The 24,423-nt window shown below is 41.3% G+C and overlaps 1 protein-coding gene across 1 annotated transcript in view; it reads right to left on the bottom strand.

Moving 5' to 3' along the window:
- LOC120931681 (store-operated calcium entry regulator STIMATE-like) overlaps window positions 1-24,423 on the bottom strand; it is a 104,640-nt gene that overhangs the window by 36,720 nt on the left and 43,497 nt on the right. Inside the window, exons 3-4 of the mRNA XM_040343344.1 lie at window positions 19,643-19,738; window positions 18,295-18,416 (exon numbers count right to left, since the gene is read on the bottom strand). Of these exons, the coding sequence (XP_040199278.1) occupies window positions 18,295-18,416; window positions 19,643-19,738 (218 nt within the window). The remainder of the gene's footprint in view (window positions 1-18,294; window positions 18,417-19,642; window positions 19,739-24,423) is intronic.

Here is a 24,423-nt window from a genome sequence, read left to right as displayed (position 1 = left end):
GTGAGCTTTTAGCTTAACCACTTAAGACCAGGACCATTATGACCTGAGCAGTTTTTGCGATTCCGCACTGCGTCGCTTTAACTGACAATTGCGCGGTCATGCGACGTGGCTCCCAAACAAAATTGGCTTTTTTTCCCACAAATAGAGCTTTCTTTTGGTGGTATTTCTTCACCTCTGCGGTTTTAATTTTTTGCGCTATAAACAAAAATAGAGCGACAATTTTGAAAAAAAAACAATAATTTTTACTTTTTGCTATAATAAATATCCTCAAAAATATAATATATGTATATATATTATGTGTATAATATATATATATATATATATATATATATTCCCTCAGTTTAGGCCGATACGTATTCTTCTACTTATTTTTGGTAAAAATAATAAAAAAAAAAATCGCAATCAGAGTTTAGTGATTTTTAAACGCTATAACTTTTGTGCAAAACAAATAGGGGATAGTTTTATGGCATTTTTATTAATGATTTTTACTAGTAATAGCGGCGATCAGCGTTTTCTTGTGACTGCGACATTATGGCGGACACTTGACACATTTTTGGGACTATTGTAATTTTCACAGCGAAAAGTGCTAAAAAATGCACTGTTACTGTGAAAATTACAATGGCAGTGAAGGGGTTAACCACTAGGGGGCGCTAAGGGGTTAAGTGTGCCCTAAGGGAGTGATTCTTACTGTAGGGGGGCGTGGCTGTAGGTGTGACTTCACTGATAGTCGTTCCCTATAATCAGGGAACAGACGATCAGGGTCACTGGCACAGAGAAGAACGGGGAAGGTGTGTTTACACACACCTCTCCCCGTTCTTCAGCTCCTGTGACCCGATCGCGGGACACCAGCCGCGATCGGGTCCGCGGGTCACACGGGCGTGGAGCTTCGGATCGGGTCGCGAGAGCGCCGCCTGCTGGGCTCTTAAAGGACAACGTACAGGTACATGCCGTGCCATTCTGCCAATGTATATCGGTGTTAGGCAGTCCTTAACCACTCAAGACCACAAGACCCGAATCTTTAGGCAGCTAAAGGACCCGGCCTTTTGCGATTCGGCACTGCGTTGTTTTAACTGACAATTGGGCGGTCGTGCAAAGTGGCTCCCAAACAAAATTGGTGTCCTTTTTTTCCCACAAATAGAGCTTTCTTTTGGTGGTATTTGATCACCTCTGCGGTTATTTTTTGCGCTATAAACAAAAATAGAGTGACAATTTTGAAAAAAATGCTATATTTTTTACTTTTTGCTATAATAAATATCCCCCAAAAATATATAAATGAAAATGTTTTTCCTCAGTTTAGGCCGATACGTATTCTTCTACATATTTTTGGTAAAAAAAAAAAAAAAAAAAAAATCGCAATAAGCGTTTATCGGTTGGTTTGCGCAAAATTTATAGGTTTACAAAATAGGGGATAGTTTTATTGCATTTTTATTATTTATTTATTTATTTTTTTACTACTAATGGCGGACATTATGGCGGACACTTTGGACAATTTTGACACATTTTTGGGACCATTGTCATTTTCACAGCAAAAAATGCATTTTAAAATGCATTGTTTACTGTGAAAATGACAATTGCAGTTTGAGAGTTAACCACAAGGGGGTGCTGAAGAGGTCATGTATGACCTCATCTGTGTTTCTAACTGTAGGGGGGTGTGGCTGTAGGTGTGACGTCATTGATTGTGGTTCCCTATATAAGGGAACATACGATCGATGACGGCGCCACAGTGAAGAACGGGGAAGCTGTGTTTACACACAGCTCCCCCCGTTCTTCAGCTCCGGGGTACGATCGCGGGACTCCAGCGATGATCAGGTTCGCGGGTCCCGCGGTCACGGAGCTTTGGACCAGGTCGCGGGAGCGCGCCCGTGACCCACGGCTGGGCACCTAAAGAGGACATACCTGTACGTGCTTGTGCCCAGCCGTGCCATTCTGCCGACGTATATTTGCAGGAGGGGGTCCTTAAGTGGTTAAGTGGTTATAGTGGATGTAAACCCTCCATACACCTAGTGAAGTGAACAGCCTCAGATGATACACCGAGATGAACAAAATCTCCCTACATAGGTTTTATATGTATACTGTATCTTCTGTCTTCATATTTATATACTGTTTATAAAGTTCAGATCGTATTAGGAAATGTTCTCTTCCTGTTTAACACAGAGTGTGATGTCTGGGCATACAGCCAAGATGGCTAAAATTGCTGATTGGAGGAAAGGCACACACCCCCTCTCCACATAGGCAGAGACTCTCATAGGTGTTTTGTAACAGGGCCAGATCCCTGCTAATCTATTTTAGCAACCTTCCCTGACAGAAAAGTCAGGCTGCTTTTACCTGTTGTTTCCAAGAATTTGTCAGGAGTTATTAGGCTGATAACTGAGGAACAGGTCAGGAGAGAGCTACGGGACTTAGCGCTTTGAAGAGAGAAAACAAAATACTGCAGATATATGTGCCCAGCTCAAATTTCATGAATTGGGTTTACATCCACTTTAAGTTATGGCTATTTATATATGGAAACTTTGTATGTGATCTTGTGTTTCTATAGCGTGAGGATATGCATTTGTTAATAATATTGTCACCACATATGACTTACAAGCCTTGCAGATTTCCCTCTCGTGACCCTCAGAAGTGAATCACACTTCACATCAGTGAGTGCAAGTGTTAAATTAATCCACAATGATGTAGAGTATTAAACCACTGAAAATACCGGTACATAGGATAACGAATAAACTGTAAAGTGCAATGTGCTCATTTATAATCCACCACTAGGTGCGTAACACAGCCTACTATACTGTAAATGTGCAAAAATATACAAATCCTTCAAAAGAAAAAAGGATTGTAAATACCGTATTTGCCGGCGTATAAGACGACTGGGCGTATAAAACGACCCCCTATTTTTCCAGTGAAAACGTAGGTTTTGGGCTATACTCGCCGTATAAGACTACCCCCTTCCAAGGCAACACCATTAAAAAAAACATCAGAAACATAAAAAACATAAAAAAATAAAATAAAAAATAAAAATAAAAAAAGCATCAGACTTAACATCAGATTTGATTAAAACACAAATTTATTACTGATTACTTACTGGTAAACTTTTGATGGGGCTTTTAAATAAATTACCTTTGTTATTACAGTATAAAGATGTTTTTGTTACTGTTCCAAGAAACCCACTCCAGGTCTTTATCACCTTCTTAAATCTGCTTTAAACGGGTGCAGTCTTATCACAAGTACATTACTGGTACAGTACAGTAGTGTCCGGAAATAGTAACACTGCAGAATACAGTGGGCTACGCTGAGCCAATCACGGCATGCAATGCATTTTATTAATCTGTTGATAAATGCAAAGCCTGCTCGGATTGGCACAGGCTGTGACATCATCAGCCCGCGCCACTCCAATCCGAGCAGGCTTAACAAGCTCTGTTTTCAGCACAGTGCATCGCCCGCCGGGATTGGCTGAGCGGCGCATACTGTATACAACAGTATTACCGAGCACCCGGCGGGCTTCAGATCCATCTGGCAGCGGCATCTGCACCCGGAATCCATCTGCACCCGGCGTATAAGACGACCCCCGCTCTCTGGCAGTGTAATTAAGGCGTAAAAGGTCGTCTTATATGCCGGAAAATACGGTATATAGAAAATTCTCTAGAAAAATCCTCTAAAAAATGTTTTATCTATAAAAATTTTAAACAAGAAAATTAATCCTCAAAAAAAGAAAAAATTAAACACCAAATGATGAACCAAAAAAAAAAAGAAAAGAAGTGTGTCTTCATGCAAGGTGGAAACATATATAGTGAATGATTCAGTCTTTAGTAGAAATATATGCAATTTTCCCAAGTGACTTTTTTTTTTACAAAATCTCTTTATTAGTTTTAATTTTAATTCATTACAAAACAGTCAAACATACATATGTTATACCCTTCAAATACAAACATTTCGTTTCCCTACCCTATTTAAAACCAGTCTCAACGTATTATCTTTACCAACCTATGTTTGAAAGTATATAAGAGGCCCCCTGATCCCGAGCTCCAATCCTACTCTATTGTGCTTTTATCCCACAGTCTTCTTTTCTTAAGTTAAAATGTAATGACTTCTGTTTCTTTTTCCAGCCTATCCAGATAACTTAGTATACGAGGATGGAGAGGAGTACCCCTAAGGAAATCGGAGGCACCAGGTAGAAGGGGAGAGGGGAAAAAAAAAAGGGGGGGGGGAATTAAAAATAGTGTTATCCCCATATTTTGTTAGTGCCCCCTTAATAAATCATGTGCTTAGTGTATATGAATGGTGCCAACTTACTAGACCTCTCCAAGTGTACGATATATACGTGTAGGGAAAAAAAACCCCCATTGTTAAAAAAAAATAAAATAAAAAAAAAAGTGTCCCAAGTTGGGCTAATATAGGGCTTTATTTAGAGGGACTGAACCTACCGCCCCATACACACCCCCGTGTCCCACTCTCTAAGGTGCTTGTGCATTCAGACTCAAAAAGAGAAGAGTAAAAAAAAAAGAATAGGGAAGGGGAGTTAATGTGTGATGTCCCTATACCTTATATATATATATACCCCCATAGTTATTCCTGTGTTAGTGTTACTTGTATGGTGCCAATTATAACCTCTCCAGGTATACGATATAAGCATGAATAAAAAAGAAAAAGGAAATTATTCAAGTTTGCCCAATTTAGGGCTTTATTTATTTTGGGGGCCGAGTCTGCCGCCCTGTGTGTACCCCCACGTCTCACTCTCTAAAGTGCCAGTGCATCCACACTCAAAAAAAAAAAAAAAGTTATAGAGACCCCCCCCCCCCCCCAATAATGAGAGGGGTGTATTAAATTTTAGTCCACTGTAGGCCTATTGCCCACAGCCCCAGATCGCCCCCTTGCCCCAATGCCTAAAGTGCATTTGTGGATAGAACAAAAAAAAAAAAAAGGGGGGCCTTATTCCCCTCTTACTCCCACCCTCCTACTGACCCAGGGTGTTAATAAAAAATTCTGTCTTCCTAAACTCCCTCCATCCTCTCCATATCTCTTCATATTTTGGTCTGCATTCATTCTGGATTGACAATAGTTCCTCCATTTATCCCATCCTGCCCACCTCCCTAAGCCATTCCCCCACTGATGGAGCGTTTTCCCAATTGACTTGTGCAAATATCCAAAGTCCTCTGTGCATACACTTATGGCACGTACACACGATCTGAAAATCGGACTACAGATAGTCTGACTTTTTTTCGCTTAATAGTTGCAAGTAGAAATTGAATAGGTTACTGAAGTCACAAAAATTCACATACGATATAATTATTTTTTTTTTAAATCGGAAGTAATGTCATGTGTTGTAATGTATTTGTATTTTCGGACGACAACTATACTGACTAAACGAAAATCGTACGATCTGGTACCAAAGGGGAGCACCACTGTCACTTCATCATTCTGGTGCAGATATTTATACTAAAGACTGAATCATTCACTATATATAGTTCAAACTTATATTAGGGGACACTTTTTTTTTGGTTCATCATTTTTTGGTGTTTTTTGTTGCATTTTTGAGAATAAATTTTAATTGTTTAAAATTTACATATAAAACATTTTGAAGATTTTCTATATATGTACAATCTTCGCTTTGAAGGATTTGTATAATTTTTCACATTTATAGTAGGCTGTGTTATGCACCTAGTGGTGGATTATATATTAGCACATTGCACTTTACAGTTTATTCGTTATCATATGTTTTTTTTTGTGGCTTAATACACTATTGTGGATAAATTTAAAACTTGCACTCACTGATGTGAAGTGCGATTCACTTCGGATGGTCACTCTTCAGTTGAGGGGCAGAGCCAATTTCCTCTTTTTTACATCTTTACAGGTTCTCTTTCTATTAGTTATGGAGAGCGCTTCATCTTACCTGTACAAGAGGGATGTCTAAAGGTCTCTGCAGACTAATTGGCTTAAATTATGTGCTTGAGAGTACAAACTCACACACTTATGCCAAGACCTCCTTTTATACATTTTTGTATGTATGTTTATTTGTAATCAGTTTGTGTTTTGCGTTGACAAGCTTTTCAATATCATATAATGGATGGTAACAAATATTTTCACTTTTACATTAATTTTATAAATTTTTAAGCTGCTCATAAATATTTAGTGATTTGCTTGTGTTATCCCGCTTAGTTTTACATTAGCATTATCATTCAACTAGCTTTAAAAATGTGTATACAGCTTTTAAATTATAAGATTCCCACACTAAGTGATGGCCAATAATGAAGGATGAATTTCCCTTCGCCTTAAATATGCTCCTGATTATGCAGGAAGGAAGTTCAGTTTGAAGCATTCAACACCGTTATGCATAACCGTGATAAATAGGAAATGCCCACCCTTTCAACTGCTGTTCCTGACATATTTTTAGATATTAAGGGGCTTTTCTTCTATAAGTAAGGTTGCTTAACTCGACATTTTACAAATTTCCCATCTTAAATATTTTACTTAAGTTTCTGGTCATTTGCTAGATTCCACGGATTACAAACGTGTTTGTTCAAAGCTTGTCTCCAAACAGGCTTTTTTTTTATAGCGGAGTTCCTGGCACCTTAAAACATACCTACTGTAGCCAATCAATTATTTTACAGGCTTCTGACAATTTTAACGTCAGTCATAGAGCATCCTTGCAAGCTCACATGCAGTCCTACTTATAAGTTGCAATGTTCAATTAACCGCTTGCCGACCGCCGCACGCACTTATACAAATCGACAGAATGGCACGGCTGGGCAAATGGGCATATATATACGTCCCCTTTAATTTGCCGGCCACGTGTGCCGCCACCGGCGAGCTCTGAGACCCTGTCGCGAGTTCAGTGACCGTGCCTGTAGGACCCATGGACTCGATGTCTGCCGGTGTCCCGGAGCTGAAGAACGGGGAGATGTCAGTGTAAACACAACAACTCTCTTCCCAGCGACATGTCGCTGATCGGCTGTTCCCTGTCATCGGGAACAATGATCAGTGACGTGTCACGGCAAGCCACGCCCCCCAACAGTTAGAAGCACTCCCTAGATCACACTTAACCCCTTCAGCGCCCCCTACAGGTTAACCCCTTCACTGCCAGTGTAATTTTTACAGTAATCAATTTTATTAGCACTGATCGCTGTAAAAATGACAATGGTCCCAAAATGGTGTCAAAAGTGTCCAACATAATGTTGCAGTCACGATAAAAATGGCTGATTGCCGCAATTACTAGTAAAAAAAAAAAGATGTTAATAAAAATAAAACTATCCCCTATTTTGTAGACGCTAACTTTTGCCCAAACCAATCAATAAACGCTTATTGCGATTCTTACCAAAAATATGTAGAAGAATACATATCGACATAAACTGAGGAAAAAAAAAGTTATATATATTTTTGGGGGATATTATAGCAAAAAGTAAAAAATATAGAATTTTTTTTCAAAATTTTCTCTCTATTTTTGTTTATAGCACAAAATATAAAAACCGCAGAGGTGATGAAATACCATCAAAATAAAGCTCTATTTGTGGGGGGAAAAAAGGACATAAATTTTGTTTGAGAGCAACTTTGCATGATCGCGCAGTTATCAGTTAAAGCGGCGCAGTTCGGAATCGCAAAAAGTGGCCTGGTCTTTGGCCAGCCAAATGGTCCGGGGCTTAAGTGGTAAAGAGATACCCTGGTAGAGCCAAGTTCCTGCCTAGTGATTTAATTGGCAAAAGTAGAGCTACGTGGCTGCCCACTTCTTAACAATCAGCTATTCTGAATATACAAAATGAATGCTGAAGATATGAAATTAAAGACGAATTGGTCCATCATAATATTGACTGGTGTCATGTGCACCCGAAATAACAAATGGAATGAAATTTGGATTTGAAGAGCTTGGTATAGATTGGAGGGGGAGATTCACCCATGACAGGCGACCGTTCTACTTTATATATTTACCATTGATGGGAACCTGAGTTGTTAGGTCAATTTCGGTGTGGGGTCCCCTTAAAATTCATACCATACCCGAAGGGCCTAGTATGGATATGGATTAATGCTAGCACTTGTTTGAGTCTTGGCTGTTAAGGATGCAGTGGCCACACACTCCTTAACAACCAGCTAGTCTTCACAATGAGTTTGTTACGTATGGGATGCCATCTGAATAAAATTTTTGCATTTGTTTTTTTTTTTTTTTCATTATAACTTGATTTGGACTTTTTGCCATTAATTTCTAACCCCATTCGGAGATTATTTTTTATCAGAATATCTGAAAAATAAAATTTTAGTCCACATAACGTATCTAAACTAATCATCGTCTATTAACTTCTCTAAGGCCTCGTACACACGATAGGTTAAGCAGAGGACAACGGTCTGATGGACCGTTTTCATCGGTCAAAACCGATCGTGTGTGGACCCCATGGCTTTTTTTTTTACCTATGGTTAAATAACCTAACTTGCTTTAAAATTAACCTATGGACTCCTAACCGATAGGTCAAAACCGATCGTTCGTAGGCACGACCATCGGTTAAAATCAAGTTGACGCATGCTTGGAAGCATTGAACTTCGTTTTTTTCAGCACGTCGTTGTGTTTTACGTCACCGCGTTCTGACACGATAGTTTTTTTAACTGATGGTGTGTAGGCGTGACGGACCATCAGTCAGCTTCATTGGTTAACCTATGACAACGGTCCTTCAGACCGTTCTCATCGGATGGACTGATTGTGTGTACGAGGCCTAAGACCACTCGCAGAACTTTTCCTGTCGGTGGCAGCACAGACAGGCAGGTTCATGTACATGTACAGTGAGGAAAATAAGTATTTGAACACCCTGCTATTTTGCAAGTTCTCCCACTTGGAAATCATGGAGGGGTCTGAAATTGTCATCGTAGGTGCATGTCCACTGTGAGAGACATAATCAAAAAAAAAAAATCCAGAAATCACAATTTATGATTTTTTAACTATTTATTTGTATGATACAGCTGCAAATAAGTATTTGAACACCTGTCTATCAGCTAGAATTCTGACCCTCAAAGACCTGTTAGTCTGCCTTTAAAATGTCCACCTCCACTCCATTTATTATCCTAAATTAGATGCACCTGTTTGAGGTCATTAGCTGCATAAAGACACCTGTCCACCCCATACAATCAGTAAGAATCCAACTACTAACATGGCCAAGACCAAAGAGCTGTCCAAAGACACTAGAGACAAAATTGTACACCTCCACAAGGCTGGAAAGGGCTACGGGGAAATTGCCAAGCAGCTTGGTGAAAAAAGGTCCACTGTTGGAGCAATCATTAGAAAATGGAAGAAGCTAAACATGACAGTCAATCTCCCTCGGACTGGGGCTCCATGCAAAATCTCACCTCGTGGGGTCTCAATGATCCTAAGAAAGGTGAGAAATCAGCCCAGGACTACACGGGAGGAGCTGGTCAATGGCCTGAGAAGAGCTGGAACCACCGTTTCCAAGGTTACTTTTGGTAATACACTAAGACGTCATGGTTTGAAATCATGCATGGCACGGAAGGTTCCCCTGCTTAAACCAGCACATGTCAAGGCCCGTCTTAAGTTTGCCAATGACCATTTGGATGATCCAGAGGAGTCATGGGAGAAAGACATGTGGTCAGATGAGACCAAAATAGAACTTTTTGGTCATAATTTCACTAACCGTGTTTGGAGGAAGAAGAATGATGAGTACCATCCCAAGAACACCATCCCTATTGTGAAGCATGGGGGTGGTAGCATCATGCTTTGGGGGTGTTTTTCTGCACATGGGACAGGGCGACTGCACTGTATTAAGGAGAGGATGACCGGGGCCATGTATTGCGAGATTTTGGGCAACAACCTCCTTCCCTCAGTTAGAGCTTTGAAGATGGGTCGAAGCTGGGTATTCCAACATGACAATGACCCGAAGCACACAGCCAGGATAACCAAGGAGTGGCTCTGTAAGAAGCATATCAAGGTTCTGGCATGGCCTAGCCAGTCTCCAGACCTAAACCCAATAGAGAATCTTTGGAGGGAGCTCAAACTCCGTGTTTCTCAGCGACAGCCCAGAAACCTGACTGATCTAGAGAAGATCTGTGTGGAGGAGTGGGCCAAAATTCCTCCTCCAGTGTGTGCAAACCTGGTGAAAAACTACAAGAAACGTTTGACCTCTGTAATTGCAAACAAAGGCTACTGTACCAAATATTAACATTGATTTTCTCAGGTGTTCAAATACTTATTTGCAGCTGTATCATACAAATAAATAGTTAAAAAAATCATACATTGTGATTTCTGGATTATTTTTTTTGATTATGTCTCTCACAGTGGACATGCACCTACGATAACAATTTCAGACCCCTCCATGATTTCCAAGTGGGAGAACTTGCAAAATAGCAGGGTGTTCAAATACTTATTTTCCTCACTGTATGTCATCCAGCCTGTTCCAGATTAGGGACACGCAGCACGCCACTCCCGAGACGGATTGTCCTCTGGACGCAGCGGATTGCAGATCCTGGTATACAGTCGCTTTGGCGATCACATGATCACAAGGTCATCAAAGCTAATATGAATTCATTTGATTCATAACAGCTATGATTCCTAAAGTGATGCAGCGATTGGTCCACAGCTATCACATGGTACCCGGGCAAATCACAGCACCTTGTACCACGTTTAAAAAAAAAGTGTAGGAAAAAAAATCTTTCCTCATCACCCCCCAGATTAGTAGTGTCACTATGGAATACCTAAAAATCAAAATTGAAATAAATGTACAAATAGCCTCTAAGTATCTAGATTAGATGACTTCTATTTTTTTCAAACTACAAAAAAATATAGCAACACATGGTTTATCATTATTGTGGTCCCAAATCAAAAATCTATTCATTAATTCCCTTTTTAGTAGCGAAGGGAGGCAAACTAAATTTCCGGAGAGATTTCCAGAAGACATGTCCAAGTAAGATTCAGTAGAGCTTATTCCACTGCAGAAAAAAAAAAAAAAAAAGCGGTGATGAATATTCAGTGTTTAGTTCAAGCAGAAGACCGGCCAAAAGCCATTTCCCACTAGTAACAAATCACTCACTGTGTAGGAGAGAGCACAGTTTTGTAGATTAGACTTCAGAAATTACTTATCTATTTTTAAAATATACAAGAATAAATCTTGGCACATAGATTTCTTCCAAGAAATAACAAATTTAGTTTACTTGTAACCCACCTGTGTATTCTTCTGGGTTTTGTTAAAATATGTACCCAATGTCTAGTGAGATCGGCCGGTACTGCAACATGACCATAAAATTTTATAGTTTTCTAAAGGAAGTATACTTTTTTTTTTTTTTTAATGGTCAGGCTGCCAATATTGCAAACAATAGAGCTAAGGGAGAATCTGTGTAACTATTCTCTGCAAGTAAAGGATTTCCATCATTCATTCCAACTGTGCAAGAAGTTCCCAGTCCAGCTGCCACTTTCCGCTCAGAAATGCGCAATGTTTTAATTTTATGCAGTACACCAAAAGGCCAACTTTTCTCCATGCAAACAGAATAATCGCAATATTAGCAGCAGATTTTTTTTTGTTTGTGCCAAAGACCAAGCGCTAAACATTTAAAGCCTCATACACACAATCAGTCCATCCGATGAGAACGGTCTGATGGACCGTTGTCATCGGTTAACCGATGAAGCTGACTGATGGTCCGTCGAGCCCACACACCATCAGTTAAAAAAACTATCGTGTCAGAATGTGGTGACGTAAAACACAACGACGTGCTGAAAAAACGAAGTTCAATGCTTCCAAGCATGCGTCAACTTGATTCTGAGCATGCGTGGATTTTTAACCGATGGTTGTGCCTACTAACGATCGGTTTTGACCTACCGGTTAGGAATTCATCGGTTGAAATTTAAAGCAAGTTGGCTTTTTTTTAACCGATGGTTAAATAATCCATGGGGCCCACACACGATCGGTTTTGACCGATGAAAACGGTCCATAAGACCGTTGTCCTCTGGTGAATCGATCGTGTGTACGAGGCCTAATAATTTCTTGATTGACTTCTGTGCAACCAGCATGTCTTTCATTTCCTACTTGATCATTGCCACCGGCTATAGCCAGCAACACCTCTTCCTGCTTTCTGAATACATTAGCTCCATAGGGGGTATTCCCCTATCAACACCAAGCACGTTGATGGGGGGAATCAAATCTTTTTTTTTTTCATTCAAACTCGTCGGTTGAACAAAAAAACATGCATCCATGGCCTGCCTAAAGCCTCGTACACACGATCGAATTGTGTGATTGCAGGCTGTAGTCGGAAAATTGGACTATTTGTACGCTCCATCAGACAATTGTTGTCGGATTTTCCGCCGACAAATGTGGGATAGCATGGTTTAAAAATTGTTAGCCAACAATTGTGTGTTGTCGGACAATCCGATCGTGTGTACACAAGCTCAGAAGCAATGCTCACAAAAGTTGCCCAAAGGGTGGCGCTAAAGAGCTGAAAAACCACGTTTTGCGTTTGTTGGCCGACAATTCTTTGTCGTTTGTATGCAAAACTAGTTCATTGCACAAGTCCTACGCTTTGTTCGATGAAAATCTGATCATGTGTATGAGGCTTAACTGCTCGAAGAAGGGAGCCTGTTTATAAGTTTAGCTAATGAGTAATGAGCGCATGTGTTCAGACCACAAATCGAGAACAAGAATGATATCAAAGATCTCTCTAGATGTGCATTTCATTTTTCCAAAATAGCCTGGCTGGAATACCTAAAGATGAGATGGAAAGGGTTTGGGTACATTTATGGAAAGGTTACCTGCTTCGAATTTTTTTTTTTTTTTTTTAGGGATTACAGAATTGGGGAGGCAGTACAGAAATCATCATTTACGGTTTCTACCCATGAATATACTAAAAAGCAAAGCGCAGAAGGAATTTTCTGTTATCAGCACTCATTGTCTGCAATTACAAGGCCGACACAGTCAGGTGGAATGTAAACAGAGTAATGCTTACACTGGCGTGGGCCTTTGATGATGCTTTGAGGGGCAGGAAAAGAAAAGGCAGGATTAAAGTGACATCAAAACGCAAACGTTTTTTATATTACAGTTTACCAATCCTTAGATGTGGTGGCTGCATTCATTTTTTTACCAAGCGATCTGACCAGTAAGTCTTATTTGTCAACTTCCTTCACTGGACCAAGCTGTCCAGCAAAAGTGTCACAGGGTTGAGACAAACCATGCAAGATTGCAGCTTTACATAGTTAGTCTGGTTGATAAAAGATACAAGTCCATCTAGCTTAGCCAATAAAATGGAAAAAAAAGTATACAATCCTATATACACAATCATATAGCCACAGTCAGTCTTTAAATCGGGGGAAAAAGGGAAGCTGCCCAGGGCCCAGTCATTATTAGGGGGCCCACAGCAGCTGCCCCCCCCCCCCCCCCAGAGTTCGGTCACCTCCGGCGCTGTTCACATGCTGGCTGTTTGCTACTGTTACTTGTAAATACAGAATTGCTGCTTCTGTATTTACAAGTTACAGTGCTCCTCTCTCAGCTGCCACTCTGATCCCTCTCGGGTACACACCGATCTATGAGCGCTGGAGGAGGAAGGGGCGGGGAATCTCCACTGGAAAAGCGGCTTCTGAAACTGGACATGCGAGTAGCATTTGGGACAGAGGAAAACTGTACTGAAATCCAGAGGGGCCGAGAGCTATGCACTCTGCACCCCTCAACCCTGTACCTAGCATACCCCTGCATGCAGCGCACGCCTCAACCCTGCACTCGGCACATAGCGCACCCCTCAACCCTGCATTCTGTACATAGTGCACACTTCAACTCTGTAAATAGCGCACCTTTTAACTATGCACTCTTTATGCAGCGCATCCCTCAACTCAGTACATAGCGCACCCCTCAATGCTAGTACAGTTTGGCCACACCCGTAATTTGATGCAGAGGTTATGATGTGCAGTAACCTCTAGCAACCAATTACTGAGCGGTAATGACGTTCTGTAACTTATCAGCGAGAGGTAATGAAGTGCTGTAATTTCTGGCAGCCAATCATAATTGCTGCCTGATCTGTGGCAGTAAACTTCTTGACATAGGTGCTTAGAATGGTCACTTTCTTTTCATTTACGGTATACAGAACACCTTTATTCCAAAACAAGTGTTGCTGTAATGGCTTAAAGAGTTCAGCATTAAATTCCACCTAAATCTGCTAGAGCATCTTATATTACTCTGCCCCCAGATTCACAATGTTCAAAAGGTGTCTCTTCAACTCCTCCATCCAGAATGGAGACACCCCAAAACAGTGTGTTACTGACCACCAAGTGTAAATAAAAGGAGAAAAAAAAGCTAACAGAAAGAAAACGAATGTAGCCATCAAATCCAGGGCCGGCCTTAGGTGTTCATGCGCCCAGTGCGCGCTAATCCTGTGGCGCCACCCCCCCATCTTCACCCCCCTGGTCACCTAAACATACACAAAGAGGAAAAAAATATTTCATATCAGTGCAGCCCCCTCGTTCAGTGCAGCCCCCCCTTCAGTGCGAGTGCCACCGCGGGTGTAATACAATCGCGGAGGGGGGTGCCGGTCTGACACCCCCCCCCCAGTGTGTGGAACCCGGGGGCGGCTCGCCCCCCCTTAGTAAGCCTCTGGATGGCCGCACGGCGCCCCTGTTGTCCAATGGCGCCCTGTGCGGCCGCACAGCTCGCACACCCCAAAGGCCGGCCCTGATCAAATCTAAGGATTAGTAAACTGCAATATAATAAATTATTTATGTATTTCTTTTTGATAAATTGTGTTTTAAGCTTGCCATTCACCAGGATAATCATCTGGGATTCCATTCAAGTAGCAAATCTGAACTAAATTGTAAAGGTATTCAAATGAAATTAGTTGACTCGACAACAAGATTGAATGCTCTGATGAACGTTTGTTCAGAATGAAGTTCTTCTGGTGTATGACCAGTTTAGGAGTTATATGTTCTATATTGCTTGCCTTGCAGAGCAGGTTTTAAATAAAAAGTAGTCCTTTACCGTTAGAGTCTACTTATCACAATTCTTTTCGTTTTCTTCGCTCAGCCTCAAATCCTGAAACAGAAATGTAACTTGGCGATGTCAGAACGTGGGAAAAATCTGTTATGGAAATATTGCAGACTTCCATGACAACAATGCTAACAACGTCCCACACGTCCTCTGGGGAGAATCTGGCTTTGTCTACACATCTGCTATAACACACTGGATGTCCATTCATCACTCCCGAAAATATCACAGTGTAATGCTTTTACTGAATGCTGAATATCAGGCCAGTTGACATCAAATCCATATCATTTGGTTTCTGTTCCAAAACGGTACACTCAAGTTATATGGTGGAAGATTATGATGGATGATAATGGGAAGTGGCATTTGTATACTGAAATGGATGAACTGGCTTCAGATTCTAGCACTGAAAATCTGTTCTGTACACATATGGGACTTCTTATCATACATTTGATACATCTGCCTGTCAAAACAACACAAAGTCATAATCATTTTTTTCAATTTTATCAAATTAGCTATTAATGCAAATCACAAAAATGTTCAAAAAGGTTCCCAAAATGTTAAAAATCATCAAGAAACAGAACACTGATCACTAATACATGTCTGGTGGGAATTGCATTAGCCAACCTTGGTTTAAGCAACATACCTTTCAAGTAATTCAAATTGGCTTTTTCCATCTACATCAACTCTATTAAATTGCGTAGCGGAAACAAACGTTCCTGCTACAGGAATTTTCAAAGTAAGATTCTGCATGTCGCATAGGGCTAGCCCATTCACTTAAATGTTCTGCCCTTTGCATGTACGGAAGTCGATAAAAGCAACCCGTCTAATTTTTTTTTTTTCTTAGCTCAATCACTGCTGGCAGCTATAGCTGGGCAACAGGTACAGTGGAACCTTGGATTAAAAGCATATTCCGTTCCAGGGGAATGCTCGTACTCCAAAGTACCGTATTTATCGGGGTATTGCACGCTCCGGCATATAGCGCGCACCCCTATAGTGGACCCGCATTCCTGTGGAAAAAAGATTTTTGTACTTACAGTTTTGGTGTCTTGCGCGGCGTCCATCGGCGGCCTTGTCGGGTCCGGCATCCATCTGCGGCTTCAGGTGTCCTCTTCGTCGGGTCCGGCATCCTCCCCGCGCCGAGTTTGAATACTGCGCCGGCATATACCGAGCGCAGTACACTCGTGTATAGTCGGGCAGGCTCGGCTACTCTCGCACTCACGTCCTGTACGTCCAGGACGTGAGCGCGAGAGGAGCCGAGCCTGCCCGACTATACACGAGTGTACTGCGCTCGGTATATGCCGGCGCAGTATTCAAACTCGGCGCGGGGAAAGCGGGTATCAGCGTATATCGCGCACCCACGATTTTGCCCTGATTTTCATGGCAAAAAAGTGCGCGGTATACGCCGATAAATACTACTCGCATATCAAAGCGAATTTCCCCATAGAAGTCAATGGAAACTAAAATAATTTGTTCCGCATTGACTTCAAATGGCATGCAATACCGCATGTGGCCAGAGAGCCTCAAAAACGTAAATGCCCGGGGACAGCTCAGCTAAACTTGGAAAACCTTGGAAAGGCTCGGGAACTAAGTATTTCCGAACTGCTCCGCTCGGCTCCGGCGTCCCCCCCACCTCAGGCCAAAAGCAGCACCGCACACCGCTGTGGCTTGAATACTGCTCGTTTTGCGAGACAACCAGGGGCAGAATGTTTTCTATTCCTCGCTAGAAAGAAATCCTTTTTCTCCCAGATAATGTGATTTGGCATTGCAGGTATGTGCCCCTCTAGTTCATGTATGTAAATTATGTTCAAAATGTGAATCTCAATGATCAGTCTGCTTTAAAAGGTGTCCCTGCTAGAGATTTTTCTGTTATTTTACTCATTTAAATTGTGCATACTACCAATTTGGTTGGAAGATAGGTTAACATACCAGCATGATTGTTGATCATGGGGAGAAAGATTCTAAAGGAAAATCATCCAAATAGAGAGAACATACCAGTTTTTAGTGGAATTTGTTTTTGAAGAAGCACTGCATATTTCGTTTTTTGTCCTATTTTGCATGTCATTGGACACAGTTCTAGCCACTGTATCCATTGAGATATTTGGAGGTTTTGATAAAACATTGATATCCAATGCCTGCAATTTCTGAAGGATCAGATCACAATCAGATTGTATGGAGTATCTGCAACTTTCACAGACAAACATCTGTCAGGGGGAACTGGGTTCTTCAAGATTAAAGTGGTAGTAAAGTCTTTACTACCACTTTTACCTACAGGTAAGCCTATAATAAGGCTTACCTGTAGGTATAAAGAATATCTCCTAAACCTATACGGTTTAGGAGATATTCCCCTCGCAATGCGCCGCTGATTGTAGCGGCGCATTCGCAGCCGGGATCCTCGGCTAAAAGGCCAGCAGCCGCCGGACCTTGCCGGAATGAAGTCTCCCGTACGCATGCGCAGGAGTGACATCGCCGCTCCAGCCAATCACAGCGCTGGAGCGGCGATACTCGGAAGACATGCCGAGGCAAGATGACATCTTGCTCGGCGTGGACCAGGCAAGTTCTCTACACCTCGTTTTAAAGGTAAGTATTTCATAATGAGCTAGTATACTAGCTCATTATGGCTTTTGCCTTACAGGTGTAAAAGAAAAAAAAATTGTGGGTATTGTTTTTGACTGCTAATATACCCAAAATAAAACTGGATGAGAGAGATCCGCTGTACATATCAAAACGGCCAATTTAAATGTATATATGTTTTTATAAATATTGGGGAGGAGGAATCATTTATTGACCAGATAGGCCACCTGCTTTCAACTTTAGACTAAATTTGCCCATATTGTGCCCAATGTGAGGAGCTAAAAAGTAATCTATTGTAGATTTTCATCTACCAAGTATCAAAATGTAAGATTATATCTTCTATCACTGGCTCACAAATTAAACATTTGTCTTAGGAGTAGCATGGCTGGAGATTTCAGATACAACTTTATGCATGCAATCTAAATGAACAGATTAAATAGGAAGACAGTACATGAAAATGTAAGCGTACTCTCCGTTTTATTCCAAGGCTAATATTAATAAGGAACCATGTCGCCCTCTTGTGTACAAGTTGGGAAAGGACATTACGCAGACTGTTATGCACACAAAAAAATTGAGTTCTTCCTAAAAATGTGCATCACTCATTGCTGATTGCATTAACATTACTGTGCAATTGTAACTTCAGCTTAACATAGCAGAACAGCATTAATAATGCAATTCAAAAAAGGTATAAAACACAGATATCAGAGGATAAGCACAACAAAAAACTGACATCAAATAAATAATGAATAAAAATAATATTTCTATAAGAGAATACTAATAGTTACATTCTTACCGTATACACCAAATACCAATAATGTGTACTGTTGACGCTCCACAATGAGCGACACAAATTTCACACTCAGCCAAATCACCAGCATTCCAAGTGTGGCGTCTAGCAGAAAATGCATGAAGTACCTGTACAGAGAGATATACAAATGTGTTTTACAATTGCCTCAGTGCACTTTTATATATCTTAGAGTCCTGTATATGGTTTTTATACGTGGTAGCCCAGGATCACACTGCTTCGACATGAAAGTCGCACAATGCCTGATTTAGACTTTTCCCTGCAACTTCAGTCTGACTTTTTATCTGACTTAGGGCCAGATCCACGTAGCGCATCGTAATTTTAGGCAGGCATAGCGTATCGTAGTAACGCTACGCCGCTGCAACTTTGAGAGGCAAGTGCTGTATTCACAAAGCACTTGCCTCTAAAGTTACGGCGGCGTATCGTAAATCTGCCGGCGTAAGGGCGCGGAATTCAAATGATAAAGATGTGGGCGTGTTATGTTAATTTTACTTGACCCAACGGAAATTACGTTTTTTTTGAACGGCGCATGCACCGTCCGTGGCGGTATCCCAGTGTGCATGCTCTAAATTAAACCGCAACAATCCAATGCTTTCGACGTGAGCGTCATTCTATGCAAAGCCCTATTCGCGAACGTTTTACGCAAATGACGTACGCGACGGAAAATTCAACGCTGGCCCGATGTCCATACTTAACATTGGCTATGCCTCATATAGCAGGGGTAACGTTACGCTGAAAAAAGCCTTACGGAAATGACGTAATAAAATGCGCCGGCCGGACGTACGTTCGTGGATCGCCCTATCTAGCTCATTTGCATACTCGGAAATCGACGGAAGCGCCACCTAGCGGCCAGCGTAAATATGCACCTTAGATCCGATGGCGTACTAAGACGTACACCAGTCAGATCTAGCCCAGCTTCAGGCGTATCTTGTTTTGTGGATACAAAACAAAGATACGACGGAGCAACCTAGAAGTTACGCGGCGTATCAATAGATACGCCAGCATAACTGCTTCGTGAATCTGGCCCTTAATGTGACTTTTTACACTCTCTGGCATTGAAGTCATGTCAACGTAGGACCAATGTAGCGCAGGAACCTTTTCTAAAGTCAGAGCGACTTGTGCCAGATGAGTTAAGATGGCTCTCAGAGAAACATTGAATTTGACATGGCATGCGACTTGTGCTCTCATAAGTCAGTTTCCATGTCGCACCAGTGTGAACCGGGCCTTAATGGATTACCCTTAGCGATTTTATACGTTTTTAAGGCTGAACAAGAAAAAAAAAGAAAAATAATCATCAAAAATAGAGCACAAGTGGAAATAAATTCTCTGCACTTACAAAGAACAGGGATCCACTTCCGTCAGATTTGAAAGGAATACATTGGTAAAGTGGATGAAGAGAGCTCCGATGGCTTGTTTAGAAGTGTCAAAAAACCTAAAATAAAAAAAGAAAATATATACAATTTGTTATATAGATAGGCAAGATATGCACTTGTAAAATTAAAGCGGAGTTCCAACTACAATTAGCATTTTTTAAATGTATGTCCTTCCATCCTGCGTTTTTATAATATAAATCCGGTCACTTACTATTTTACAATCCGCCGCCGATCCGCATAGATATTCAAAAAAGATAGTTTATAAAATTATATCTACACCGTTGCCATTTTGCTTGTGGGCATTGTGAAGCCTACAGGCACTTACTTCCTGAAAGTCTTGGATGGGGAGTGATAATTGGACAGCGCACTGCATCCTGGGAAATGATGACACACATTTCCCAGCATTAGAGGGAGATGATGTCAGAATCCTAGGTGGTTTCAAAGGCAGATTTTGTGGGACCGCATAGCAACAGGCATTTCCAGATGAGTTAAAAAAAAAAAAAACGTTTTTTTTCTTTTTTAGTCGTAAGCTACAGTTTAAAGCAAAATTGTTTTTTTGATGGAACCTCCACTTTAAGCAAACAACAAAATGTTCTGGCAGTCTGAGAGATGGTGGAAAGTCTACACTTGACAGATAAAGTGTCCCCCAGGAATCCTGTCCTGGAGACAGCTAGAGAATTTTAGATTTCCCTTCGCCACCAGTTCCAGTATAGAAAGTGAGAGTCAATCTTCTCAACATAGACGCTTTACCTACTCTTCCTAGAACTCGAGAAAAAGTTTACCAGTATACACAGGCAGAGACCACAGGCTCCCTTCTCTTTCATACGGCAAGTTTCAGCAAAGAAGTGGTAGAGGTACAACTGGGAAAGGTTGCAAAAGGTAAAAGGAAACTGTAGGGAGTTTACTCTGTGGGGTTTCTGGCTTTTAACATTGTTATATGGATCTTTTATTGTGATGGACAACCTCAGTGAACACCAGGGACAAGGAGGCACTTAAAAGCATTGTACACTTTCAAATGTTTTTGGAGTTTTAACAAGGTATTGGTGTAGTCTGGATCCCATATGCATAGCTTTTTCTTTGCATTGCATCACAAATGTGTGCTAATTTTATAAACAAACAGTTCTTCCAGCACGGTAAGCTCTGTTAAATGCTTTCACCCACCAGCACTAGACTGAGACACCTAGGGATTGTGGGATACATAGTTTCCTCACAGGAAGTGTCAGTTTTTAGACTACAGAGGAAATGCAGTAACCTGTGCAGTGCCATGCCGCATGTCCCATGTTTCAAACTGACAAACTTCTGAGATCAAAATGTGAAGATTACTCTACACAGAATGTTTGTACAGGCCAAAAATAACACCATGACTACATGATCAATGCACATTGTATGCAGGTGAAAAACAAGGTGTCTGTTCTGTCCCAAAAATCACCCCACTAGAGCAACCCTTGACATCTTTTACTTTGTGTTCCTGTAGTAAGAAACGGCATTCATTAATTGCTGTGACGTCATCATGCATGCAAAATTCTTTCAGGGGTAGATGTTTAGAGATCAGTTCCACATCATATAGGGATACCCTCAGAACTACACCTCTCAACAGTGGTTTGCCTGCTGTGGACAGCATTGTCTAACTAAAAAAGAGATCAATATTTCCATGCAGTGTGAGATCAAGAGGGGTGAGAGACTCAGAGTTTAGTAGGGCTAAAAGTTAGAATCTCAGGGAGAAGTTGAGATTAATACATAATTTTAGATGGCAATTGTTGGACAAATCCCACTTTTTGCCTGAAAATTTTCCAACTGGCTCCTTCAATTTATATACAGGAGGGATGTTATACAGGAAGTGTCTGACAGGGCCACCCACTGAGAGGCATTTTTATCATGGCTGCTGAGCCCTGACACTGTGGTCAGTTTGCATGTCTCCATCTGCAGCCCTGCTCTGTCCTCCTATCCCCTCCCCGCCTGTCTGCTCTGTGTCAGCACCCACCCCTTCCCCTCCTGCAGCTATTATAACTACAATAAAAACATCCCATCCCCTGGAACATAAAAAAAAATGTTGGTGTAAAAAAAACAACGATACACCGATATCAGTCTATAGGGACTGCACTGATCCCGCAGGACCACACATCTGCTGCTGGTGTGCTTGGCCTCCAAGACATGTGGTTTCATATACCCAATCTGAAGGGCCAAAATTTGTGAAAGGTTTAACTCTGTTATTGGAGAAGGAGGTATGTATATTCTGTGTGGCAGAACTGGATACGTTAATTATTATTACAGATGTATTTACTAGCTGGAGACTAATTATATTCTCCTGCTCCTGTTGATTGCAGCAATACCATATATGTGTATACTAGTTGTTTTTTGTACCTGTAGTAAAGCCCAGAAACAATAGTACACATTTTGCTTTTTTTTTTATCCGGTCTAAAACACACCGACACTAAGGCCCCATACACACGATAGAATCCATCCGCTGAAAAATCCCAGCAAATGGGTTTCAGCGGATAGATCCTATGGTGTGTACACTCCAGCGGATCTGTTTCCGCGGATATTTCTCCCCTGGGATGGATTCCAGTAGATCGAATATTTGCTGACATGCCAAACAAATCTATCTGCTGGAATCCATCCCAACCGGATGGATCCGCTGGTCTGTATAGACTCACCGGATCCATCCGTCCGAAGGGATCCCCCGCATGCGTCATAATGATTTGACGCATGCGTGGAATTCCTTATATGACAGAGTCGCGCACTTCACCGCGTCATAATCGTGGCGACGGCGCGACACGTCATCGCCAGAGGATTTCGGCGCGGATTTCAATGCGATGGTGAGTACACCGTATCCGCGGATAAATCCTCCCGTGTGTATGGGGCCTAACTGACACTGATCCTAATTTAAAACATGTTTTATTAAATTCTACCCAAAATACGCTGACCATGACCCCAACACTAACCCTGGCAAACCTTAATCTTATTTTTTTATTTATTTGTTATTCTCTCTTTTTAATAGATTCTCCCTCTTCATTCAAAATATTAAGTAAACATAGGGGCAGGCTCACAGTGACTTATTACTGTGATAGTCAATCAGAGGTCATCACAGCAATCAGGTGACCCAGAACTGAGAGTCCCATTTCCCGATCGTTGGTACGAGACCCTGGGCTTTCAGTGAGAGCCTGATCTCTGTGCTGGGAACACGCTGTGCGGCTTGGTAGATACGCATATATGCAACACAACAGAAAAAAAGTCCACTTCCGTGTGGTCGCGTATATGCGTGCTGTCTTTATATTCTGCGGCTGCACCGTCACGCTGTCCTACTGGATGCACATTGCACAGGCACGTTCCATACAGATTTTTCTTGGGCATCCATCTGCTTGTAGGCAGGAAGTGGTTGCAACAGGAGATTAAACAGCACTGAAATGCAAAAAAGGACAAAAAAAAGCACACACACACACATTATATATATATATATATATATATATATATAAAAAAAAAAGAAAAGAAAAAAGAAAGAAGTACAACTGCTAGTTACACAGTGTTTTAGAAAACAAATAGCAATTTAGTTGGAGTGTACATCAATCTTCATGGGTGTATTGAATTTTAAAGGTGCCACGTAAAAGTATAAAACTGGATTCCCGTAGTGCCCGTATGCATGCAGTGTGCGTGGCAACGTGTGACTAGGCCCATATAACTCCCATTGCCTTTTTCACACTTAACTAGATAGATGTAAACCAGCCACATATGAAATAACTGGATTTCTACTTGTAATGCTAGAATTTTGCTGCTCGAAAAACAGTCTAATTAAACTCTTAAAGATCTTTAGAAATCATCCCCAATTTAACAAGCAAAGTCTGTCAAACTTTAAGAATTCATGTCCATTTAGCACCTAAATGTTGACACACAAAGCATGCACTGAAGCCAGAGACTTGTATTTAATATGTTAATGTTAATACTTTAGAAATCTCAAAGCACAAACCACATTTTATTTTCATGTCCCCTTATTACTGAAATTGCCTCATAGAACTATTTTGCTTTGGCAGAAAAAATCCCCCCCCCCCCTTCAAACTAATAAAACCTGAAATTGGATTGCTTGATGCGAGTTACTGTACAACACTGCTCTTTGTATTTTATTTCAGTAATAACATATCATTCTTTATGAAAGTTCAGATGAAATGCATATAAGGGCACTGTTCTACTTGACAAGGGAGTTCTATTTCTGCCTATCCAGTCACTAGATTTACACAGTCATGCCAGACAGCAAAGTCAGGCTGGCCACTTGACTTTTCTCTACTGCAGTTAGTGTTACTAGACCCACAACAGTAAAATCAGTCTGTATATGCAGTAAAGCATGATCGTTATACTCACTGTGGAACCTAAGGAGGTTAATCCTTTGCATTGTGTAAAAAGGCTGTTTGAGCCTGTCTTCTCTGATCCTCCCCTTCTTCCGCAGTCCCCAAACCATCTCCTTATAGATCAGAGGCTAGGGGACAAGCTGCACATGCTCAGTTTGGTGTGCTATAGAGTTTTTTTTTCTCTTGGGAGAGTGCATTTAATCGTCACAGAGCTAATCATCACTGTCCAGGCAGAGGGTCAGGGGTCCTGCAGCCTTAAGGGACAGTGAGAGCAGATTGAAAACTCCTTCTACAAGCTTTAACCAGACGCGGATAGAAGTCACAAGACTGCTCTAACTGCTGATGAAAAAAGGTATTTAGCAGTTTATATTTACCAACGAATGCAGGGCCCTGGGTTTAGTAACACC

This window comes from Rana temporaria, chromosome 3 (genome assembly GCF_905171775.1).
Source record: "Rana temporaria chromosome 3, aRanTem1.1, whole genome shotgun sequence".
NCBI classification, from domain to species: Eukaryota; Metazoa; Chordata; class Amphibia; order Anura; family Ranidae; genus Rana; species Rana temporaria.
This window is presented reverse-complemented; position numbering and strand designations above follow the sequence as displayed.